Consider the following 25,830-nt stretch of genomic DNA (forward strand, 5'->3'; position numbering starts at 1 on the left):
ATGCCGACAAGAATAAGTTACAAATATTTTCGGTAATTCTGTGCTTTTTAAAATTTTTTATAAGACTATCCGTAATGTCAGTGCTCTGTAACTCATTCACTTTTGCTAGACCCCTCTGCTTTGTGTTTCTGAGAATTATTCCCAAGCAAGTCACTGTACCTCAGACTTTGAAAGCCATTTTAAAAAAAGCAAGGATGCAGTTTTTATATGAAGGGACTTAGCTGTGTAGAAGTAGCTGAGATTTTCTGAGTAGCTGTGAGATACTCCACGTGGAGTATCTTTGGACATTTCTGTAAAACTTGCGTGTAAGAGTCTTAGCTAAAGACTGGGTTTATGAGCACCCAGGCCTCTCTTGATCCTAAGCTATTCCATGCTGACTTTATAGCTTCAGGTCACTGGGGAAGCCTGTATTGTATTGTCCTGTGTTATTTAGAGATGCTGCTGCAATAAACAAGATCATTTTTGCTTTCCTTTTTTTTGTGCTGCTTTCCCTTAATCGTTGCAATAGCCGGGTCCTGGGTCACCTATACAATAGGTTTCTGCGAACAACAGCACGCGTTGCAAGGTGGATGCTGGTTTAGGAAGTGTGGCTTGGGGCTCCAGCGGGCAGGGTAGCAAACTAGGCTTATCATCAGAATTAAACCTGTGACCTGAGACTGCATCATACTGTTTTATTACTAAAGTGTTGAAGGAAAGTTCCACATTTTCTACGAATTAATCCTAGGCAGTGTCGTGGCTCTTTTCTGTTTATGGTCAAATCACTTAGTCTAATTACTCTCCATGTCCTTCTTGGGACCTGAAATCATCATGAAAATCTTTTTTTTTTTTTTTTTTTTTTTTTTTGCGGTGCGCGGGCCTCTCACTGTTGTGGCCTCTCCCGTTGCGGAGCACAGGCTCCGGATGCGCAGGCTCAGCGGCCATGGCTCACTGGCCTAGCCGCTCCGCGGCATGTGGGATCTTCCCGGACCGGGGCACGAACCCGCGTTCCCTGCATCGGCAGGCAGACTCTCAACCACTGCGCCACCAGGGAAGCCCCCATCATGAAAACCTTTTATATACACAGATTTATCTTCCCCTAACAAACTCTGACTTCTGCCAGAAATCAAAAACTTCCAAGGCCTACTCACCCAGGAAATGTTAGGTCAGATCTTGCAATCACCTCTATTAAAGAAAACTAAACAGCTATATCAGGAAGTAGGTAATAAAAGGCAGATCACATTTAGACAAAGACATGGTTACTTTTTTATTTGAAGAAAAAAAAAGTATGTTTTAATAAATACTGCAGAAACATTGACCAAACAAACATACAAAGTGACTTCAACATTTAAAAAACTGCAATGAAAGTTCTGCTTTATAACAGTTATAACTTATTTTCTTTTTACAATATTTAAATACAGAAAGCACTTGCCAGCTATTTCGTAATACTGCCCAAAGCATAATGCTGCATGAATCAAAGCATAGCATGTTGGTAAAATGTCTGTATTTCGTGGGAAATGACCGGAATGGCATTTTCTTGCAGAGACAGAACAAAGTGCTCGTGAGACACAGACTGAATGCTGTAATTACCTTAATCTCCTTCCTGCCACAATTGAATGGGAGCACAGCTTCAACACTTCAAAAATGAAGCTTTATCATTGGAAAGAAAGCTCGTTTTCAACAAGCGCCAACAATAAAAAGGTCAGATCTGGTTTCTTCTCTGAAAGAAGCTCTAAAAGTAACTGGTCAAAAAATATCTGTAAACTATTTTAAATGCTGACTCTTTTATGCAACGATAGTGATAAAGTATCAAACACGGGCCTTGGTGGAATCTGGTTAAGTGAGGTTTAGCAATCACTCTCTAGAAATGCCCTAGGATGGTGTCAGGACTGACATCACATAATTTTCCTCTAAGGATTCTCGAAAGCTTGGATCAGAGGGTCCTTCTGTATCATGTTCATTGAAAGAAAGTGAAATAAACAAACTGATCATCAGATATTGCCAACTTCGGAGCTTCATCCCAAAGGAGGTTTTTTGCTTTGTACTTTTGGTATCTTAATTCCGGACGGCTTAACTCACAAACTGTGCTTTCTGCTACTATCCTTCATTCGTTAACTCTTCAGATGAAAATAGTACCTACATTTTTTTCCCCCTTGGACCATTCCATGACGTCAAACCAAGACACCTTTTATTTGACTTTGCATTTTTATCAACGATGGCAAAAAAAAAACAAAACAAATCACACACCCTCTTTTCTAAACAGCACACAAAAATATCACATTGAGCAATTTACCACTTTTTAATGACAATCACAAGGATGAACAGAACCATCAGACTGAATAAAAATTGACACTTTTTTTCTAGCTGACCTATTCGATCTTGGTAGTGCTGGTCTGCATATCTTGCAAGACTGCAAAGGCCTTTCTTGAGAACCATCTCGCTCAGCTATCTTCAGGATGGCAAGATTTCAAAGCCTCACCAACTTTTCCTCTGGATATCCCATGGGTCCTGATACAATTTCCATTTTAATGATGAGCTAGGAGGAAATTAGATCACATCCTCTAGAAAACTAAATGCTAAGGTCACAGTGCCAGTTCCCCAATGAGGACGGTGTATTAATATATACTTTTTGTAAAGGAGATTAAAACACTTAAAAATTAAATCAAAGTAGAGATCCATGAATAGATTGTAACAAAGAAAACAAAAACGCAAGCACCATTCAGAGCGTGGTTTTTCTTCCTGGAGGTCCTCGCATTCCTCCTCACCCATCTGAATCTCTCTTTTTTGGCATATTTTTCAAGTCACGCTTCAAAACTCTTCAATGAACTCACTTCTCACCGCTTGTTCTACATGCCGAACCTAAGGACAGGATTCCAAAAAGATGAGCATCCTTCCAAATGCCTCCCGAGCCTCCAGCATACGTGACTTTGGCTATGCACTTTGCTCAGACTTCACCTTTTTTTTTTTTTGTTGGTGGTGTTTTCCACACTAGGTTTCCTTGTCCTCATTAAAGAAAACCAGAGATTCACATCACAGTGCAACTCTTGGCTTTGTCCTTTCGTAAGTCCGTAGCCACCGCGGAGAGTTCTGGTCTGCTGGGCATGTGTGAAATCCGCTTTGTCGCCCTCTGCGATTTGTTCCGCTTAACGTTTTTATTTGTCTTGTTTACACATGCCAAGGTGGCCACGTGAAAAATGTCTCTGACGCTGTTTTCTGACTGTAGAGCCGAGCATTCGATGTAAGTAGCTGCTCCGATCTGTTTGGCCATATTTGCCCCCTGAGAAGCGAAAAACAAAGGGCCTGTGATCAGCAATAAGTCTTTGGGGAAGTGTGTCTTCTAACACCACGAAATAATGCATAGCAAAATGTTTCTAATGTGAACTGAATTTTCTAAGGATTGACGAAAAACAATTTTTTACATTTGAACTGCCTTATTTATTATTTCATAAATATTTGCAGCCAAGACCCAATCCTAAGATGTCCAATTCTCATCACTCAGTAGACACTGCTTGACTTCCCAGAGGTGCTGAAGGCTGATGTAATGTCATTGGGTCATCACTAAACAAGGGCCACGATCAAATAGTTAGTATGGGTGATTCTAAGAACCTTACTATTGGAAGAGAGTAAAAAAGCCGAAGACCATGAATGTAAATGCTCTGGCAGGGTGATCTGGCCCCTTGAGCCTGTTCCAGCACCTCATGGGGGCACTCAATTTCTCTTTTCTTGAGCGTAAATGGCACTCAAGACTAATAGACAAGCTGTACAAAAAACAGGGGTAAGAGAATTTAGAATCAATTTTGAAACGTATATGATTATGTCTTAGGGACAAAATAAATTGAGGAAAGGAATAATACTTTCTAGCATCTACAACTTACTTAGGAGACACAAAATATGTAATTTCTAAATGCGGACCAGACAACCAGTGGACACAATAATAAGCGTGTGTGCATCAAAATGACTTATTTACCTAGCCAGATTTTTGTTAATTGGAATGAAGGACAAAGAAGACCACAGTATGAATGGTCAAATGATGAATACTAAATAAAATTCTAGCTGTTTCAACATGAACTTTCTTTAGAATCTGGTTGTAAGTTTTAAGAGAATGAACTTCTGAAACCAATTCTCCTCCTTTCTAAATGCCTGAGGGAAATGCGTGCAGAAATGATGAAGCTCTAAAAGACAGTTTTCTGGAGTGCTCTATTTTACTGACAATGGCCTTTTTAAAGTATTGTATTGTATTGTGTTGCTGAGTGTAAAATAAGATTAACTTTAAGAGTAATACTTTAAGAGTATTACTGATTTTGACCACATTCTCTCTTAGAATCTATTTCACTTTAAACCCAGTGAGAGTTGCAGAGATACAGAGGGTTGACTATGAGCCACTGTTTCTGCACTCAAGTGATCAAATATCATGTGAGTCCCCTACCGAATGACAGAGCATTTCACATTTTAAAGGATTTTTTTTTCCAAACATGTCTTATGTATACACACACACACACACACGAATCCTTACACAGTCAACTGCTAAATAAATACTGGAAAGCTCTTTGAGAGAGTCCAGAATCAAAGTATCACCACAATTTCAGCCAATCCTTTTCCCAGATCACTTTGGTGCTCACTTAGCAGTTTTTACATTAATCTGAGCAATGGGCTGCCAGGAAGGGGCTGAGACAGTTGCTGTGAAGGCAGCGGCACAGAAATGCCAGCCCTTCTCATCTGTGTTTACAGATGGTCACGGCCTGGACACATGGTGCTCATTCTGCATCTTAGGGAAAAAATGGGGCTAGCGCCTGGCCTTGACCCCTGGTTGAGCCTTTAGAAAAGCAGCTACTTTTTATTTTATTTCCTATGAATGATGTTCCATTTCTGACATTCTAAAATCTATGTGTGCCCACTGACTACATACGTACCTGGTCATAGGACACTGGGGTCTGCCTGTGGTTTGAGAGCTCTACTAATGTACTGACATCTGTCCGAAGATCAGATTTGCAGCCGACCAAGAGCATCTTGGTGTTGGGACAAAACTCCTGGATTTCACCTTTCCACTATGGGGGGGAAAAGAAGATGAAAAATTAACAAAGTGCTGGCATCCATAAAGTGGAAAACAAGGCAGGCATTGGAAATGGGACTCAAAAAGGACGTTTAAAAGAAATTGTCACTTCAGATGCAGAAGCAAACTTGCATTTATCCTCTACGTAGACATTAAATGTTGCTGCTTTTTAAAGTGGATCCATTAGGGAACCATATTCTTCTTCTCTGTGACCCATTAACTGTCCCTACTGCAAGAGACCTGTTGGGTGTCGTGAGAAAGTAACTAAGGCGATTTCTTAATTATTGTGGTATCTCTGAAAGATAAAAGTGCCTTAAGAATAATTATATATTCTAACAAGTGACTACATCCTCGGATATGTTGAGCTGGTACTTCCCAGCATGGAAGACTGGGAATAAGGCAGAGCCAACACAAGCACAGATGTACATTCACTAATCCCACCTAGAGAGACTGAGCTGCCACCATGTGCTGAAATCTCTCCTGAGATTCCAGAGACTGGAGATAGAGTTAACAGAACAGAATGTCCTGCCTTTAAGGACCTTCCATTGGTGTGGCTGAATCAACAAAGACCATGACATTTGCAAAGGCCCATCTCAGGTTATCAGGGAGGCATCTGGTCCCATGGCTCATATGGCCTTGAGTTAGTCTCAAATGACGTAAGTTATTAATTTAGTCTACTTTGGCTAGTTGTTTCATGACCCAACAGGAACTCTTAGAACCTCCAGAAATGCCTGGCAGGGAATTCCAATTGTCCTCTTAAAGAGCAAATGGATGACTTTTTGTGGTTTCACTTCCTCAAGCTTGAGATGGCCATCAGGGTGAGAGTCAGGAGTTCAGAGTGTTCACAGGAGAGCTCAGCTCCGGGGCTGAGATCGGGAACCTGCGCCTGCCTCTCCCTGCCCACATTCACAAATACGTACTCAGTGCTCTACGAAATACTGTGGTGGTTACAGAGATGATTAAGATGTAGCTGAGTCTTCTGGAAAGGAATTCACAAGAGAGTGGGGGTGATTAAGTCATGTCTATAATACTAGATAAAAGTGACATCCTGCAGGAGTAATTTAAAAGACCTCTAGAGGAGACATCTCCAGATCTAGAACTGTGGGCAATGAACTCTAGTCCAAAGTACACCCGTGGATTGAAGGGAATAATACATACTTTCCATAAGAGCCTAATTTATCCACCAACTCCTCCCTCCCGCCCTCCCTCCCCTCCTTCCTTCCAGCACTATTTAGAGGCATCTATCATGTGCTAGATGACACTGGAGTAAGAACTAGAAGGTGAATTGAAAAAAAGAATAAGATCTCTCCAGCTCTACGTCACTGTAACCTCTTTGATATTCAAGGACTTAAAGGATTCAATTAACCACGACAAACCATAGCCGGGATTATCATGAGCCTTAAACTTCACACAAATGTAAAACACACTCACTAATATCTTTAAGGCCAAAGTCACTACACATTTGGTCTTAGCAGACAAAAGCAAAATAAAACAGGAGCAAGGCTCTTCATCCTAAATTATGCATAACCCGATACTACATCAAGTAAGAACTCCAGTACATAAGCAGTCTCTTTTATCTACAGACAAGCAAGAGACAAGTTGCTATGTTGTTCCTCAGCTGTGTGACGGCTCTGGCCTGCCCCAGGTCTAGCAATTATGCACAAGCACCGAAGGCAGGAAAGGTGTATTCCTGCCAGAATCTGACAGTCGCATTATTTGTGCTAGATACAAACATTACTCAAAATCGAAAGCTAAAAAGAGCCTTTAATCTTTTAAGAAATTCATATTTCATTGAACTAACTATATTTGTCATGTTTAGTAAAGAGACGGGGTAGGGGGGATGATTAACCTTCAAATCCTAATTTCATAATGACACACAAGGCCAGCAGTCAAACATGATAGGGAAAAATAAACTAATAAAAACACACAAAACACGAGGACACTGCCTTGCTCTTAAGCACATCCTCTGACTAAGCCTGAGTGCGTGGAGAAGAAGGGGGCTCTAGGGAAGGTCTGATTCCGAAACCCCACAGCACTCAGGCCAGGACTGAGAAGTCAGCTAGAGGCTAATACGCGCTGGTCCTTGGACGGGCATATGCCTTTCTCTACCTACCCGGAGGCTTAGTCCTAGGTTGGCGGAGCCCGAGGAATGCTCCCCACCCCCCACCCAGCCTCCCCAGGACCTGTGACCCACCTGCCATAGGGTGCCTTCCTCCTGACCCCCCCTGGGTTCCATCCAGAGCTTCCTCAGATTCCTTCCCCACCTACAGAACCTCACACTACCTTTGCCTCCAGAAACTAGCTATGTGATATCATCTGTGACATGTGTACACGACTGTGTTTACTAGTATCTGACATCACCTGGTCTAATGTCTGTAAACACACCCCTACTCCTCCTCTATTTATTCTATTTCCGTTTCTAATAAATAACATCACTACTGAAATACAGCTTCTTTACTAAAACAGCTATTACTGCATTCATTTCAATCCCTGAATTGAGGTCAAGAGTAAACCTGTAAAGTAAAGCACAAGCTACAGGGTGAATGAAGGACGGAAAGAAGGAAGACACACTTAGCAGTCATGGAGTATCAGTATGTTTAGCTGCCCCACTGCCACCCAAAGGATAAACACAGAGGCTCTTAAAAGGGTATTTTGTTTCTTAAAATGAAATAAAATGTTGAGCAGGTTCATCATCAAAACTTGGGACACATAGGAGTGGAAACCCTGTTATAATGTGCGAGCGTCCTTTTCAGTGTTTTAATTACAAGACATACAGCAGGGAATTAACTGCAGTGTTTGAGCTCCCAGTCAACCACATGTTTCTACTTCATATCTGGGCCAGTACTGATCTGCGTCATCACTCCCCAGCACTTGCCTTTTTCAGGACACTGTCCAGCGTCTCTGGTCTACTGATGTCAAAGCAAATCAGCACAGCATCTGAATCTGGGTAAGAGAGGGGCCGGACGTTGTCATAGTAAGGAGAACCTGAGAAGAAACAAAGAAACACACGTTTTCAGATGAATATCCCCTTTGCCTGTCATGCATGAACTCTGCCCTTTTGAATTGAATCCTTGGATGGTCACATGGCTCCCATCTCCTCTAATTCTTGGAAAAGAAAGCAAACAAAAGCCGAGTAGTACTATATTCATTTCTACTAGAAGACAAGGAAACCTCACTTGTATCTGACTTAAATTCGAGGGGAGGAGCCGGGATCTTAAGTTGAAATCTGCACAGTTCAAAGAGTAGAGCCCAAAGGCACCTAGGTGGAGGGCAGAAGTATCTGGAACCAGATGGTCTGGAGTGCAAATCCACCTCCACCACTGCAAGACGGGGGCAGGCGGCTTCAGGTCTCTGTGCCTCCGATTCTTCACGCATGAAAGGAAGATGACAACAGTACCTACCTGGGATTCAATAAACCTGGGCAGTGCCTGTCACTTAGTAACGGATCAAGAAGTCTTAACTATGGCTATGGCTGTGCTGTTGCTGTCGAAAGCTGAGTGGTAGCAAGCACAGTCACAGGAGCTACTTCTTGGGAAAGAGCCCGATATTCAAGATCACTCTGTTAGTACAATGGAGAATGGGGGAGGGAGGAAAAGGGTGGGTTCAGCCACACAAAGAGAACCATCGTGAACCTCATCAGCACCACCTTATCTCCAAGTTACAAGTTTGTATAAGCCATGACCTTTGAGCTTGCGTACTTAAACTTATCCCCAAACCCTGTATAGACTCTCTTCCTGTTACAACCAAAGAATGTAATAAACGCCATACTGGATCCCGTCACCTTTTTACACTTTTCCATCTCTGGGAGTGACATCAAGGCATGATCCAAGGATCTGGGCCTGAGTTAAATCCAGGGTTCCCTAAAGGTTCAAGTTACCAGCCGATTAATTTAACCACAGAACCCCCTCTGGTCGTTTAGGAAATTTCTTCCATTCTTTTAAAAATCCCAAAGGATGGGCAATTGCATGAGGCCAGTTATTATAAAATGGTGTGCCTATAAAATCAAATAACAGCCGGCCATGCTATTTATTTTTTGAAAAATCATTTTCAGTATACTGACATTTCACAAGCACAACATGAAATCATTTTCCTAGGAATGTATGCATATATATATATATATATATATATATATATATATATATAATTTGACTCCAGAATAGAGAAAAAAAATCTAAGCCACCAGACTTTTTGAAACCCAATTTCATTTTGACATCACCTTCCATTTCTAGCAGGAAAACATGACATGTTGTCCCCTGATAAATCAAAACCTCAAAAGTCAAAGTCAAGGAAAGAGAAAGAACTAAAGAAGCTTTTCAAATAACCTTTTACATTTCTATCAAAACAAAATTTTTCAGGAGGCTGCTCTTGAGATCTCAGAGTTACTGTCCTAGTTAGGATGCACCATTCTCTTTTCACAGGATATTGTGGGTTCCTAGCATTCACTAAGCAACCCCAGGAATGCTGTGGCTTTTTCACCAGCTGCTTTAGGGATGGAAAGTGACAACTTCAAGCAAGAAGCAAGGGAAATGTTCTAGGAATCAGGAAGAAAAGTGTGAATAAATATAGAACAACTAAGCCAGAATCTGTCCTGAGCTACAGCAGCTCCCTGCCCACATCTGGAATCAGGACCCTGATGGAGTAGAGACTGACAACAAAAAGATACTTTCCAAAAGCTTAAAGGGTTTAAAGTTAAAAAAAAAAAGCCATTTAAAATAGTAAGGCCTGTAAGAATAGGCTGTTTCTGAAAGCTTCTTTCTGAAAGGCTGTTTGCTGAAAATGACACGCTGTGGCTGCTGCCTTCTCAGCCACTCAAAAAAAAAAACTCTGAGGTTACAAGAAAAATTCACAAATAGTTCATTAACTTCAACATTTTTGAGAGGATCAGAAATGAGATGGCTTATCACTATACATGGATACACTGGCATTTCCATATTTGTTCTGTGAAGTTCAGACTTTCTGAATTGCAGTTCTGTTTCCGTGTCCAAAGTCTAACCTGGACACAGCTTCTGCTGTAATTATTGGGGAATCTCTTTTTCTAAACATGGAATCAGAAAATTCCAGATCATAGAGTGGAAATCCAAATACCAGACACATACACGAGGATTTCCTCCGCTCTTCCAAGTTGGCAGGAGATGACCTGACCCCAAATCTAGAAAGTCACAGTGTTCCAACAATTCAGGATGTCAGAAGCCTAACTAGGCTTCAGAGATCTCCCTTCTTGGAAATCACTCCCATTGGGAAGAAAACTATCTCGCTGTGGATATTTTCCAGTCTCCAGCAGACCTGAACTTTGTAGGACGGGCTTCTCCAGGTGCCTTATTCCTTCAGGACATAATCTTTGACTCAGATGAAAGTAAGTACACACTGCTAATCTCTGATCTAAGACTACTCTACATAACAGTGAAAACCATCTTTTCCAGACACAAAATTAAGGAAAGACAGTTGGAGAATTACAAGGGTGCTAAAATAGAGTAATTAAAATTTGAACTACTGGGAAAATCCAGAGGAATGGTTTTAACTTCCAAGCCACCACGTGGCTGCAGAGAATACCCCTCCCTTTGTGTACTGGGCTTCTCTCCCCCTCCCATTTTATGGCCACAAAGGGGATGTGGCTTTATCTTCTTCAGCCCTCTGTCACTGCTGGAGACTCCTGCTTCCTAGAATCAAGGGAACTGCCTTCTGTACTTAGTGGGTGTGCCCAAATATCTGCAAAATGTAGGTACTGGCCTGACTTTAAAATGAAGTGGAGTTTGCAACTGAAACCAAATTCTTATGGAGGTTTGATTCTGCTTTTGTTTTTATTTGGTTTAATGTTTTGAATGAAAATACATATTAAATATATATATATATATATATATATAAAGGTTCATGAGAAATATGCCACCTTGCTTGTTGAGGTACATAAGTAATTTTTAAGAGCTTTAACAAGATCTAATTAGGAGTGACACTTTGATCTGTCCTATTACTTTTGCTAACGAACAGCGCTTTTAGATCCACAAGACTGTCCAAAGGTAGTAATAAAACTGATCTCCACATTTATTAGTTATAAGCATAATTTGCCCAACCACTAACCACAAGAGTAATTTGTCATTAAACTTAACAAGACCACTTATTCTTTTTTTTTTTTTTGCGGTACGTGGGCTTCTCACTGTTGTGGCCTCTCCCATTGCGGAGCACAGGCTCCGGACGCGCAGGCTCAGCTGCCATGGCTCACGGGCCCAGCCGCTCCGCGGCATGTGGGATCTTCCCGGACCGGGGCACGAACCCGTGTCCCCTGCATCGGCAGGCGGACTCTCAACCACTGCGCCACCAGGGAAGCCTCATTATATTTTTTGATAGGGCATGGTTAAAACTTTGAATAGAAAAATCCATGGTCTGTAGTTTTTCAGAGTAAAAAAAGAAAACTGATAAAAGAATGATAAAAGAACTGTCCTACCAGGAAGAATCCAACAATCCGTCGGCTAAGCACGACCTTCGGGCGGGGTGTGGGAGGCTGTGGGACCCGGGGTGGGGGTGGGGGAGGGTGAATCCAGTGTAACTTGCAAGTGTTTACTCTGCATTTAAGCGCTTGGAATTCTTGCCTATAAAGCCCAAGCTACCGCACAAAGCAAGGAAGAAAAGCAAAGCTTGAGGGTGCATGGTGTGATCACAGGCATGCGGGGGCTAACTCGTCACCCAAGAAAAAATAAAGAGGAATTCCAGGAATGCCCCTATGAAGTGAGAAGCAATACTGGGAGGGAGAAGTGACACCAAAGGAAGAAGCAGAAAGCAAGTTGATGAGACAGGAACAATACCTGCCCCTCACTCCTCCATCCCTCCAGAAAAGCCTTACAGCATTCTGTTAAGTCAAACAGTAAAATATTAACTTCTACAGATTTTTTTTTTAAAGATGCATGTGAAAAGCTTCCAAGGTAACTATAGAACTAAACACAAGGCAAGAAAGAACGCTGAATAATTGTGTATTATGTAGAAAAGAACTGAACTTTAACTGCAGTATATAGTAGGTACTGACATACATATAGTATGTACTCTAGTACCCAAGAAAGTACTAGATCTAAAGTCAGTTAGTCTAGGTACTGAGCTTTGCTTGTCAAATAAAACTCTCACCATGTGGAATAGGCTTTCTTGCACATGAGAGTTCTCAGATGCAGCATTTCTCTTATACTTTGTGTAACTTTAAGCACCCAGCACTATTCCAAGGTCCTTTCTATTTAACCATCAGATCATCAAAAGGAAAATTTCAAGAAATTCCACACTGTAAAGAAACGATGACACCATATATGCAAAAAGTGTGCTCCCAAACCCCACAGAGAACAAGCTTTGCTTGGGTGGGGACTGGAATAGTGCCATGTGAGGTTCTCTGAGTCCTTCGAGTTTGGCAAACATCAGCAAAGTTCCAAAAGGCTTCTGAAACTGTTCAGGTCTACCCATCTTTGTCTTCAAGATCATTAATTCTGGGTGAGAGCCGTCTTTCCAGCCCAAGAATGGTCACAAAGTGCCTCACCCAGAAACTACTTCTGCAGACACATACCTGTCTGCTTAAGTCATCTCTTCACAAAGACAGAGAACACACCATATATGTACATAATTAAATGTAAGAAGATTCATGCCCAAAAGGGAGGCTTTAGGGAACCTTTTGCAAAATGAGTTCAAACACTGGGAGGCTTTACAGGAGCTTGAGAACTGAGAACTCTAGTTGACTATTTCATAAATACAACTTATTTTACTTGAACCTTAAATCGAACAACTTCTCTTTCTCCCGTAAGAAATTCCTACCTAGAACAATAAACTCAGGGATACTGCATATTTTGGGGAGAGAAAATATATTAACTTTTGGTATTTTTAGTGATCACCAAGGGGACACCTGTACCCAACAGCAGTCACCATGTGGGTGATCTGCCCAGTTATTACAAGATTCCATTTCGTCATGCCATCTCCACTCAGAGTGAAAGTTGCAAATCAGCAATCATCTCAGGAATGTGAATCAAGTCCGGGCAGAACTCTGGGTCTGGCTCAGTATAAGACTGTTGAACTCTTTTTCCAAGCAGTCTGCACTACAGGAACCAGGCCCTCAAATAGGCAACAAGTATTGCCAGGAAGGATATTTTATTTGTTTCTTCTATAGGTTCAGCTTAACAGAAATTATAAACAGATTTTATGAAAATTTGGGGGCATTTCTCTGTTGCTACTGAGAAAAGAATCAATATTTTCAATTTCCGGGAACAATGCAGATACGTAGCTGTATAGAAAGTCAAAGAGGTAGAAATAAGACTATTTTTGAGCTTTAAATAAAGGTTTAGGGTTAAACTCCCAATCTTACTGAGATACTTTAAAAATATAAGAATCAAAACATTTTACTTAAAGTGGAACTATAGTAAGTCACAGAACTTTAGGGATACGGGTAGATAGGTATACTTCTAAAAAAATTACATTATCTTTCAGAAATAACCCATGAGTGAATCTGCCCTGCCACATACTATGTCATCAGGCTCATGTTTCAAAGCTAGTGTGCACAACACCTGGTTGGACTTCTGAGGCAGCTTACGTTCATGCCAGTGAAACTTCTGTTATGTCAAGGGGGTCTCTGAGTAAAGTTGGCCATATATAGTAACTGAGGAGACATTTAAAGGGCATCAGAAAATGGTTGAGACACAAGTAATTCATGTGGCATGGGCCACCAGACACCATGAGCCAGCTGGAGGAACTACGTGGTCCTTGGTGTCACATCTAACGCAGAAGAACTGGATTAATGAGAAAACATCTGGTTATTTCAGGTGGCATCAGAATGATCAATCTGGATGCCTCACTGAAAATGTGCAACTTAGCAAGAAACCAGATTGGAAAAAAGCTGGCGCTAAATGGGGTTTAAATTAAAGAGAGACAGAGAGAGACAGAGATCTAGACACAGATATAAACTTAGAAAGGGAATTTATATCTTCCTCCTTTTTTTGATCTATAGTTTCAACGGAAATCATTGCACAGTGGACAATTCTCCAAATGCAGTTTTACGTATTTTTTACTAGAAATCACTATCCAAACTCAGGGCTGTTTTGCCTTTAACCCACATTTCTTACAGAGTTTCAGGGAGAAAACTCAAGAGTTGAACCTGGCTTTGGAACTCTAAGCTCCTAGAGCTCATTACTACCTATGATCTAACTGGTTTTGTGCAATTTTGCCCTTGAATATTCACAACACAAGCACCCAGGCTTCTTTGGCTTCTTCATAAATTCTTGCCCTCCTCCTTTCTCTAACAAGGTTAAGTTAAAATTCCTCAACTTTCAGAATCTTGTTCTCCCTGATAGTCATTCAACATAAGCATGTTTCCAAGTGGTAGGGATGTTAAAGAGTTCTTAAGAACTGAGTCAACTTCGAGAGGTGAGGAAGAAATTGTGGTGGGCTTCGATGAGTCACAAGTCAGGGGGCTTGGGCTAGCCCTTCAGCCTTCAACAGTTTTTTGGATCTTCTTGCTAAATGATCCAGCTTTAGAACCTCCAGGCCCAGCCTCCTATAAACAAGTACTAGACAGTGAGTACCTTGAGGGCAGGCACTGTCCTAGCCAGGCTTGTCCCTGCTCCCACAGCCTTTAGCAGAGTTCATGCACACCAAATGCCCTAAAAAATGTTTACTGGTTTCAATCATTTCTATAAGTCTTGCCTTGATGTGTTAATTTACATCTTAAATCACAAAAAAGGGACCAGTGATCCTTTTGATGCTGCTTTTCTGGATTAATTACTTACTAACCTCCACATTGCTGAAACGTTTCCCTCCCTGTTAAGAAATATTTCAAGAGTGCTTGTCACTGAGACTATTCTTCAAACCTGATGTATGATCTATAAATATAACAATATATTGATAGGCAGACTTATGGCTATAGAGGAGTTTGTCCTCAAAGTCAGGCCATGAGTAATTAAGATTTTCCTCTCTTCTCTAAGAATACTACATCCTCTGTTAAGACTGCTAAAAACTAGTACAGGAAGTGCTAACTTTAGCACTCGTGGCCTAAAAGAACCTTGTATCAGGACAGGATTCAAAAGAATGTTTATGAGGCAACAGCGTAGTTATTGTGGGCGAATATTAGCAGCTGAACTGAGTATTTTAAAACTCACAATATGCCTTAAATAAAATGTGCATTAACTTGCCCTGGTTAAAAGCTGAAATGAATGATTATTACTCCCTCAATCACATGTGCTGAAATTACACTGCAATCAAATCACTTAGGAAAAGATATGGTGATCCTTAAGTGACAAAGTTTCTGTTATTAGTAGACACTGGCTTCATGCTACAAATTGCCTCTACGCTTGGCAAATCTGGCAGATTCTGAAGCACAAGACAACTTTGGTCTCACTTATCACTTCAAAATGTTGAAACCATTACCCATTGTTTTGCAGAAACTCACTGAGTGAATTTGAAAAATCTGCAACTTTTAATCAAAATGCTCATCTTATTATCAATGAAAGGGAATAGGAAATATTTCTCATTAAAATCAAGAAATCATAGACCTGTATCCAAAGACTACCTTTTAGAGATAGTCAAAAATCCTCCCTTTTAGAGGAGTCACAGTGCCGTTATTTATAAGAGGGTTTTGTTTCCTTTTTTTTTTTTTTAATTTTTATTGGAGCGTAGTTGATTTATAATGCTGTGTTAGCTTCAGGTGTACAGCAAAGTGAACCAGTTGCATATATACATATACCCACTCTTTTAGATTCTTTTCCCATATATATAGGCCATTACAGAGTATTGGGTAGAGTTCCCTGTGCTATACAGCATGTCCTTGTTGATTATCTACTTTATATATAGTAGTGTGTATATGTCAATCCCAATCTCCCAATTTATCCCTCCCCATCCCACTTTCCCCCATGTAACCATAAGTTTGTTTTCTACATCTGTGACTATTTGTTTTGTAAATAAGTTCATTTGTACCATTTTTTTAGATTCCACACATACGTGATATCATATGATATTTGTCTATCTCTGTCTGACTTCACTCAGTATGACAATCTCTAGGTCCATCCATGTTGCTGCAAATGGCATTATTTCATTTTTTTATGGCTGAGTAATATTCTATTGTATACATGTACATCTTCTTTACCCATTCCTCTGTCAATGGACTCTTAGCTTGTTTTCATGTCCTGGCTATGGTAAACAGTGCTGCAGTGAACATTGGGGTGCATGTATCTTTTCAGATTGTGTTTCCTTTTAGGGGGGCTGGAATAACTTTAAGCAGCCATAAGAAAACAACTGGCAAAGTGCCATTTGCGGCTGCTTCTTTAATTGGTGTGTGCCTTGGGGGTAGCGGGAAAAGTTTCCTGCCTGAGGATCTAGAAGATCTATCAGCGTTAGGGATGCCTAACAAGGGAAATCCAGAGCAGTCAGATGGAAAGGGCACTTGGGTTCAAGAATCTGACAAAATGGGCTCATCATAGGTTGCATGTGAGCCTCACTAAGTGGGGAGAGCTTCCTTCCCCCCACTCTCTGCCTTGCCTGGACTGTATGCATCTTAGGGGTAGGACCATATTTTAATTAACTCTGTATCTCTAAGGCCTGAGAGAAGCCCTGCACATAGTAGATGCAGAAAGGACGAGAGAAAGAGGGAGAGAGAAAATGAGACTATACATTACTGTGCCTCAGAAAGTAGGGAATGAATTATCTTTTCTCTTGGTGCAACGAGGCCCCACAAATCCTAATTCCACTGATGTTCTTTCCTACACCCAAACTGGCAGAGTTCTGCCTGTGCATAATCGTATGCTGCTGGGGGAAAAGGAGAACCCCTTATGAGAAGCTGTCCAAGTACAGAAACCGGATATGAGAACAGCTTCCATCTCCTAATGTCTGCTAGGAGGCTAAGCAGGATGTGAATGCCATTCAAAGGGCAAAGTTTATGCCATCTCTCTCCCTATGTAGGAGAAGTTACACGCCTCATTTTCCCTCTAACTTTCACAAAGTTCTAGAAGGGAAAAAAAAATCTGACATTTAGGACTTTAGACACTTGGCTTGGATATTTTCTCCAGAGTTAAACTGATAGCAGTTGGAAAAAAGAAATGTATCAAGAGGCATCAGGCATACACAATTATTTTCACAACCCAAACTAAATAAATGTCTTAGTGGGCAAAGAAAATGTCAAATGTTTGTCAAAAAATAATCCTGTTCAGAAATTTGCCATGAAAAGCTTGAGATGAAATGAAAAACAGTTAAAGATACTTGAAAAGATTTGTTGCTGATGCAACAGTTCTTGCTAGATGTATTCCACGCATGAACGATAAAACATTTTTGGTGTAAACGGTCTATTCCTAGAACCAGGCAATGCTTCATGACTGTGTTTAATTAACTCACATTTCACCTCACAAACAACACAGTGGGATTGTAAATAATTCCTTTACGCCTTTTTCCCAGTATGTATAAAACTCAATCTAAATTTGAACTAAGATTTCATTACTGGATAATTTTGCTGTGTGGTATTTTCTTAATCACAGTCTTTTCAAACCTTTATATTTTAGTTAAATATGCATAGGTTTTGTTTCATTAAACAAAAATAGAAGTGATTATTTCACTACAGACTTCATTTCAGGTGATTATCTTTAATTTGATGAAAGGCAATATTTATAAAGTTGCCATTCTTTGTGCACAGGTAATTCAGTGGTAATAAATATCAGGGACTCTCATCTCCTTGGAAGCGACGCATATGATTATTCATTTGTTCATTCAACAGATTTTATTGGGTGACTTCTGTGTGCAAGGCATGATGCTGTGTGTGCAGAGACCACAAACTGTAGTTTGGATTAAATACTTGAAATTATACGAAGTGATATTTATCTGCACATGTGAAGCAGAGCCTCCAACTATAAACTGCCCACATTTTGTTTTCTAGGCTTTGTTAAACATGTGCCTTTTCTCTTCTTTAAAAAAAAAAAAAAGTCAATTTGGCTCTTTGGGCACCTAATTTGAAATCTCCATTGGTGGTCCTGTGACTCTGTGACCGTTGAAGCTTGAGTTGGGATGCACAACCCAATATTCCTATAAGCCCACCCATGCCCCCTCCCTGCCCAAATGTGTCTCCTTCTTAAATCCACCAGAAAGCAGTGGCTCTGTTCAGAGCCTGGCTTGCTTTGTAGGTCGTGAAAACTGCAGGATGGGATGGCAGATCCACTGGGACTAAGAGCTGAAGCCAACCAACATCCTGGAAACAAAAAGACTTGCCTGCCTGGTGATCTAAAGTCAAGAAGTATACAGCTGGGAGAGGTCCTGCACATTATGTGGTTCTGTACCCTTTTTTTTTTAGATGATGAAATGAGACTCAGGGAGGTAGAGGATCTGCATACAGAAGTCTGTGGTAACCAGTAGCTAAATCTAAACATAGCTTCGTATCAACGACTGGATCAGACTCACAGACCCCATACCTAAATAATTCCTATCACGCATTAGGTCCAAATAGGCTGGGGGAGGGGGCTGAGAATCGGTGTTAATTATTGGTACCATACCAGCTGTCCTGCCCACTAGGCGTAACAAATACCATGATATGTCTGGGAATTCGAGCCCATTAAGTACTAGGCTGTGTACAAATCTGATGATGGAAACTACTGAAATAAGAAAATACTAGAATTCCGTCTATCACCACCTTCCCTATAGTTTCAAGTGTGCAATCCTCAGTACAAACACGGTGAGGTCCCGGTTCTGCTACCCTTGGCGAGGCTCCAGGAAGAGCCTGACTCTCCAGGGAGAAACAAAATCTGCATATCTTACGGCAGCCCTAGGAGCATCTGGCACCAACCGTGAGAGGCGCTCGAGCGAGACTTCTCACTTGCCTTTGTGCCGGCACTGCCTCCGGCGACCCTGTCAGTCAAGGTCTCTTCCTTGTGCTCTCTAATCCCCTGCGTCCCTCGGGGGCTCCAGAGGTTAAAGTCGAGGGCTGTGGGAAGCTCGCACAGCCCAGAAGCACCTCCACGAGGCCACTCCCAACTGAGCGCAGGTTCACCTCGCGGGCCTCCCCGCCCGACGCAAAGCCTGCGTGCTGGCACTCGCGTGCTTCTCCTCCCTAGTTTCACCTGGGATTTGGCTCGGTTCGCCCGCGACAGCCCAGCTCCCTGCTAAACTCCCAGACCTAAGCTCAGGGGCCTTCACCCGGCCTTCCCACTGGCTCGTCCTCCTGCTCCAGAGGCTACGCCCTTCCTGGGAACGGCACTCCGCCGCCAGGCACCGCAGGCTGGGGCGGCGGGTGCCTGGCTTCCAGCCGGAGGTTCCCCGGGATGCTCCCGCCCCCACCGCGCCTGGCCCAGCCCGAACCCCTAACGGCCGCGCGGGGAAGCCTTCCCCTCCGCGCTGTAACCGGCCCTCCCTACCATCGCGCGCCAGGTTGGTGGGTGGGCGCGTGGGAAGGCGATAACCCGGCCTTGAACCCCAGACCCTTGAAAATAATTCACCATGCCAATAATTCAACTGGACGGGAAGGTCAAAGGCGAATAGGCCCGCCTTGTAGACTGGAGGAGGGTGATGCAATGGGTCAGGAGGGAATGGCGTGGGTCGGGGGACACCAAGTGTTCACGGGGGCGGGGGAGGCTCGGATCTGCCGCTCGGCACCGAGGCGGCGCGGGCGGCCGGCCTGCAGCTCGGAGAGGAGGCCCGGCGACCGCCCGCCGGGTGCTGCCCGCGCAGCCAGCGCATTCCAGGCAGTAGGCGTCACGAGCGCCGCGGCTGCTTGCGCTCACTTTACTCTCTCCCCAAGCGCGGAATCTGCCTGTAACTGCGTTGCTTTGGGGATTTTCTCCCACCTCCCACCACCCTCTCCGCGCTCCCCGCCTACCCACCAAGCAGCAGGTTAGATCCTGGAGGGGCGCGCTCGCATCCGAGAGCCAGTTGATTCCAAGGCGGCACACGCATGCCCCCAACATTTGGCCTTCCCAGCCGCCCAGAGACGACTCGGGCACAGCTCCGCGGCCACCCGGCTACAAGCATTTTCTACCACTGGGTCACCCCTCGGGCAAGGAGCGCCCTTCTCTTCCCACAGCTTTCCCCCCGACCCAATGTCGTTCCCCACCCCCACTCAGAAGGGACACAATTTTCACACAGCAGGGAATCCCTCGTAAGAAGCAAAGTTAAAGGAGCGGCGCAGAGCGAGCGCTGGTGGCGCGCTGGCCCGTGCTGAGAGCGTGCCAGGCGCGGAGTCCCGCTACCCGCCGTGCACCCCTGAGCGGCTGGAAACCCGCCCGAGCGCCACGCGGTCCGATGACTCTCTTACCCGAAGTGTCCCACAGGCTCAACTCTATTCTTTGTGTGTCGATTTCAAAACTGGCCGTGTAATTCTCAAACACCGTAGGGACGTAATTCTGGACAAGATGGACAGGGGAAAAAAAGAGGGCAAAGAGGTTATCTTAAAATGCACGACACCCGCAGAACACCCTCTGATAATCGCCTCCCCACTCTCCAACTGAAAAACGAAACCCCAAAACCCGCACCCACCAGATCTCACACTGAACACGCGGACCCTTCCGAAACCCCTAACTTCCCTCTCGCCCCACCCGTATCCTCCAAGACCCAAGGATCCAAATCTCCCAACCCCAGATTCTGCACACAGGACCGAACAAGTTTCAGAAGCTAGCAGCAGAACGTGCACGCGCATCCCAACCCCTCAACGCTTCCAGCCCACTTTCCCTTTCCGGGCAGTCTAACCAGGAGGAAAGTAGTAAATGGTGAGAAAGACGGCCGAAAAAAAGAAAAACGGGTGAAGGGGGGAAAGTCAGGGGACACCCACCTCGACGCGGGGGTCCCCCGGGCCGCCCCCCTCCTCGCAGCCCCGGCGGGCCACACTCACCTCGGGGAAGCAGTCTTTGGCGAAGACGTGCAGCAGCGCGGTTTTCCCACACTGACTGTCTCCCACCACTACTATCTTGCATTTCACGTTCTGATTAGGATCCATGATAGATTTACTGGATAATTTCTGGCTGGCTCTTCTCTCCTTCATTGATCTTGCCTTATTTTCTCTCGAAACAGAAATTTTCACTTAGGAGGAAAAAAATATATATATATTTCTCTTTCTATAAAAAGCAGATATATAAAAATAAATCGCAAGGCTGGCGGGAACCCCTGAAGCGCCGCGCAGATGAGGAGAGCTAGAGGAGCAGGCTCATTCCTCTCCTCCGACAAGTTTTATGCCTGACTCCACACGGCGCTTCCCAAGTCCAATTCCGATCCGACTGCTTTGTTTCACGCTCTCTGCGCGGCTTTATACCCCCGGCCTTCCAATCCTCTTTCTCAATGAGAGAAGGAAACTGATCCGCCTCCTCCCCTTTTATGGAGCCTGGGAGCGAGCGCCGTCTGGCTCCTCGCAGAACACGTAGACAATGCGCCCTCTAGGGTGACCATGCGGGATCGATTTCCAGACCAAGGCTCTGCGACGACTTGAAGACCCCAATGACGCTTTGCTGAAAGATGGGACTGTACAAGTCAAGGAGGAGGTGGGAAACTGAATTGTCTGTGCATATTGATTTTTATCAGAATTTCTTGAAAAAACGTTTTCATAGGGGCTGATCTACGGAAGCCTCATAATGAACATTTATGAAAGCAAAAACATTTCCTGCCCAACACAGAAGGGTGGGGAAGGGTTAAGTGGCTGCATTTTGTTACAAAGTGTTTTGTATCAGGTATATAGGCCATGGAACAATAGCTAAGCCGGGGTACTTCCGATGCCGGAACTGGCTTGCCTGGGTCACAGCAAGACTGGCTTCTGAAACCAGCGAGTTCCAGTGACTCAGGAGGAGAGAGAAAGGTTTTGAGGAGAGGGAAGGGGAGGTGGGAGGGGAGAAGAAAGAAAAGTGGAAGATGCTCATAACTGAGTGACCAAAGCCATTGGAGACTCAATCCTACTGCACTAGGGACCTAAACACACAAGGTCAGCCATTGCCCCTGTCAGTGAGAAGAGGGGGTAGGAGGGATTCTGATCCTGCCCTTTAATTCCTTTATCTGTAGCTTCCCTTTCTCTGAAATCAAAGCACCCTAGGCTGGACCCAGAAAATAGAAATTTGCTTAGCTGAAAAATGCAGGTCCAACCCTTCACTCCCTCTCCACCTCGCCTCCGCATCTACCCCCTACCCACCCACCTGAAAGTCTCAGAGAGGACTAAAAATGGCCACACGTTTGTTCTCTCTACCCTATAAAAAGGTCCTTCTTTTCTCATCTTCATTTCCTGTGCTTCAAGTGATCAGGAGTTTTCACCTATTTTTAAAATTTTTATTGAGGTATAGTTGATTTACAGTATCATATGTTTCAGGTGTACAATACAGTAAATCAATTTTTAAAGATTATACTCCATTTATAGTTACTATAAAATATTGGCTATATGCCCTGTGCTGTGCAATGTATCCTTGTAGCTTATTCACTTTATACATATAGGTTGTACCTCTTAATCCCCTACCCCTGTATTGCCCCTCACCACTACCCTCTCCCCACTGGTGACCATTAGTTCGTTCTCTATATCTGTGGGTCTGCTTCTTATGTTATACTCACTAGTTTATTTTTTAGATTTCACATATAAGTGATATCACAGAGTATTTGTCTTTCTCTCTGACTTATTTCACTCAGCATAATGCCCTCCAAGTCCATCCATGTTGTTGCAAATGACAAAATTTGCAGAGGTTTCACCTATTAAATTGTATTAAGGACACTGGCCAAAAAAAAAAAAAAAAAAAAAAAAAACCGTATAGGTTCCCCCATGGACACTTCTAGGTTTGTAAATGAGAAGATGAGGTGAAAAACCAGAAAGTTCAATATGGGGAGTGAAAAGGCACAATGATAGGTGGTTAAAAGCATACATGTAAGTATCAACCCTAGGACCATGAAGACTCAGGGATCTAAGGATGGTCTCCTCTTCCTTTCAGAGTAGAGAAAACTGGAGCCGCTCAAAGGAAGACTGACTCAGTGTGTAGGGCTGTGTTCATACACACACAGGGCTGACTCATAGAAAAGGGGATCGCTGGCCCTGCTCAGATTACTAAAGCAGCACTGGCCAAAGTTTGCTCTGCAGAAAGTGTGCTCACAAAAAGCGTCCTGCATCCCAATTAGTGATTGAGACACTGTGCCCGTATCACCCCTTGAAGATGTGCCAAGCACTTTGACATATTACACACAGTAAAAAGCTCTATAGAAAGGTAGCATACCTAACGTAGTTCAACCCAGCATTCCTCAAAACTACTTAAGCACAGGAAACTTTGATCTAATTATTTACTTGTTTGAGAAGCCATGGACATAGTGGTTGGGGGCAGGAAGTCACAAAGAAGTGTATCCGTGTGACCTTGGATAAGTTACTTAACCTCTCTAAGCTTCAATTTCATCATCTGTAAAATGAGAGTCATAATAGTAATGATGAGGAAATGCAAGTGAAGTTTGCAGGATAGCTTCTGGCACATTAAAGAATCCTCCACCTACTTTATATTTCACACGTAACTCTCATTTTCACTTCTCAGAACTGTTGAACATATCTTGGGAAATTCTGGCCTCATGAGTGCACTCACTAATTGGAGCTAAGAGAATAGATCCACCCTTTTTTTTTCCCTCAGATTTTTAACTTAGGAAGTTGCTCCTTTCTGGAAATATGACTTGACCTACCACATTCCTGAATTGATATAGTTTATGTGGTTAAGCTGCTCTAACTAGCAATAGTTATGAATTATTAGTATTTGGCTGACAATGAATAAGATGAGCATGTAATTTATGATATAAGCTGGGACACTTTTGAGAGCAGAAGGGGGTACCACTAATGGTCAGAACAACAGTTGTAAACAGGGTCTGGCCCAGGCAAAATGAGAGACCTAATCACTTTACTGAATAATCTGGAACCATAGACTATTTTTGGAAATCAGGTGACCTGAATCTCCAGGAATCTGCCAGTTGCTGAGTGAAATTTTTTTAATTTTTAATTAATTATATTTATTTAAATAAATTTATTTTATTTTTGGCTGCGTTGGTTCTTCGTTGCTGTGCACAGGCTTTCTCTAACTGCGGCGAGCGGGGGCTACTCTTCGTTGCAGTGCGCGGGCTTCTCATTGCGGTGGCTTCTCTTGTTGTGGATCACCGGCTCTAGAGCGCAGGCTCAGTAGTTGTGGTGCACGGGTTTAGCTGCTCCTCAGCATATGGGATCTTCCCGGACCAGGGATCGAACCCGTGTCCCCTGCATGGGCAGGCAGAGTCTTAACTACTGCACCACCATGGAAGTCCCTGCTGAGTGAAATTTAATGGCTGTGTAATAGGGTAGAAAAACAACTGCCTGAAGTCACCAGGCTTTGAATCCCTTTAGGCTAAGAATTATTTCCTTGTCTTCTTTGAGTCTCTACTACTGTGTAGTAGATACTCAATATATTTAAAAAATTCATTTAGCATTTAGTTCAACAAATATTTATTAGGCACCTGCTATATTCCAGGCACTGTTCTAGAAACTGTAGATATAACAGTAAACAAGCCAGCCTGCTTGCTGCTCTCACAGAGTACATATGCCAGACAAGAGATAGACAATAAAGAAGTAAGCAAGTACACAAATAAGAATGAATGTGCCAAGTTCTATGAAGACAAAACACGATGGCATGATGAAGCGTAGGAAGGTGGGGATTAGACCCAGTGGCCTGGCAATGCCTCTCTAAGGAGGATGAGTCTTTAATGGTGAGAACAAATCAACCTTGAGAAGGTCCACTGGAAGGTAAGGGAACTGACAGTGAAAAGGTTATATGCAGAGAAGAACTCAGCAGGTGGAAGAAACAGAAGGAAGGCTGGAGCCAGTAGGCCCACTGAAGGAGGGAGAAAATAGATAGGAGAGCAGGAGAAAAAGGACAGGAGCTAATAAATGGGCCTTGGAGATAGGTTCATAGAATTTGGATTTCATTCTAAGGGCAATATGTAGTCAGACACAGGAAGACTTGAAGCAGGGTAATGACTTGATTATTTGAATGAATGGCTCCAATTCTAAGTTTGTAGCTGTCACTCCACTAACTATGACTTTGATGACACTGCTTATCTTCAATGAGATTTTCAGATCTAAATGATACCTAAAGTCCTAGAAAAGACTAAAATTTTAGATTGCAATGAAAGGTTTTCCCTAAGGAAAACATTCATTTGGAAGGAGTGCAGCCCCATTTAGGGAATCATACATTACCTAATGTCCTGTCTTTTGTTATTCTTCTTGTTTCCTATTACTCTCTCCTTTCTCTAATTACCCCTAAGTTCAAGAGAAGAGAAAAAATAGCAAACATTTCCATATGGATTGGTTACTACATCGTGTGCATTCAGCATTCAGCCGCCCTAAGAAGTCTGAACTTAAGAATTCTTTCCTCTGTGGTTAACAACCCTCTACTTACTAGAGGGAAGCACCCCCTCCCATAGAAACTGCATCCCCTCTGACACAAAACAGGTTGATTCCAGGCCTGGAGAGAGGGCTAACTGAGAGAGAACAGCCATCTAGGGATGGCACAGACCTGATAAACAACAGCTCTGTGTTCTTTCTATGAGCACTGGCCCACAAGTCAGGACATTGGCTTTTAGTCCCAGCTAAACTAAAGCACTGTCTGACCTTGGGCAAACACTGACTGAATTCTTTTCCTTAGTTTCATCCTTACAAGACAATGATAATATCTGCTTCCTTTAAGTCCCACAGTAAGGCTGCTTAGAAGATCACATGCCCTCTACTTTCGAACATTCTTCTTTAGAAACACACGTCAGGCATCCCCCCCTCCTCCCTTTTCAGGTTCAGTGTATTTAGGGAGGTCTGGGCTCACAGTGGAATATTTAAGGCATAATCCTAATTGTTTATTCATGGTTGCCTGCCTCTCCTC

At 43.0% G+C, this 25,830-nt stretch overlaps 1 protein-coding gene across 1 annotated transcript; it reads right to left on the reverse strand.

Moving 5' to 3' along the window:
- Window positions 1-1,230: 1,230 nt before the first annotated feature.
- RND3 (Rho family GTPase 3) lies at window positions 1,231-21,243 on the reverse strand. The gene is made up of 5 exons (XM_033400070.2): window positions 20,829-21,243; window positions 20,256-20,343; window positions 7,902-8,011; window positions 4,887-5,021; window positions 1,231-3,253 (listed from the first exon to the last, which is right to left on the reverse strand). Exons 1-5 carry the CDS (start codon window positions 20,976-20,978, stop codon window positions 3,002-3,004), a joined length of 735 nt encoding a protein of 244 aa, XP_033255961.1. The 5' UTR covers window positions 20,979-21,243; the 3' UTR covers window positions 1,231-3,001.
- Between the last annotated feature and the right edge of the window lie 4,587 nt (window positions 21,244-25,830).

Source organism: Orcinus orca, chromosome 7 (assembly GCF_937001465.1).
Source record: "Orcinus orca chromosome 7, mOrcOrc1.1, whole genome shotgun sequence".
Lineage (NCBI taxonomy): Eukaryota > Metazoa > Chordata > Mammalia > Artiodactyla > Delphinidae > Orcinus > Orcinus orca.

Excerpts from the sequence above, each read along its gene's own strand:
- RND3 (XM_033400070.2), bottom strand. The coding sequence starts at position 20,978 with ATGAAGGAGAGAAGAGCCAGCCAGAAATTATCCAGTAAATCTATCATG. Across the intron at positions 20,344-20,828 it reads CCAAAGACTGCTTCCCCGAG|AATTACGTCCCTACGGTGTT; the intron begins GTGAGTGTGGCC and ends CATCTTGTCCAG. Across the intron at positions 3,254-4,886 it reads CCCCAGTGTCCTATGACCAG|GGGGCAAATATGGCCAAACA; the intron begins GTACGTATGTAG and ends TTCGCTTCTCAG.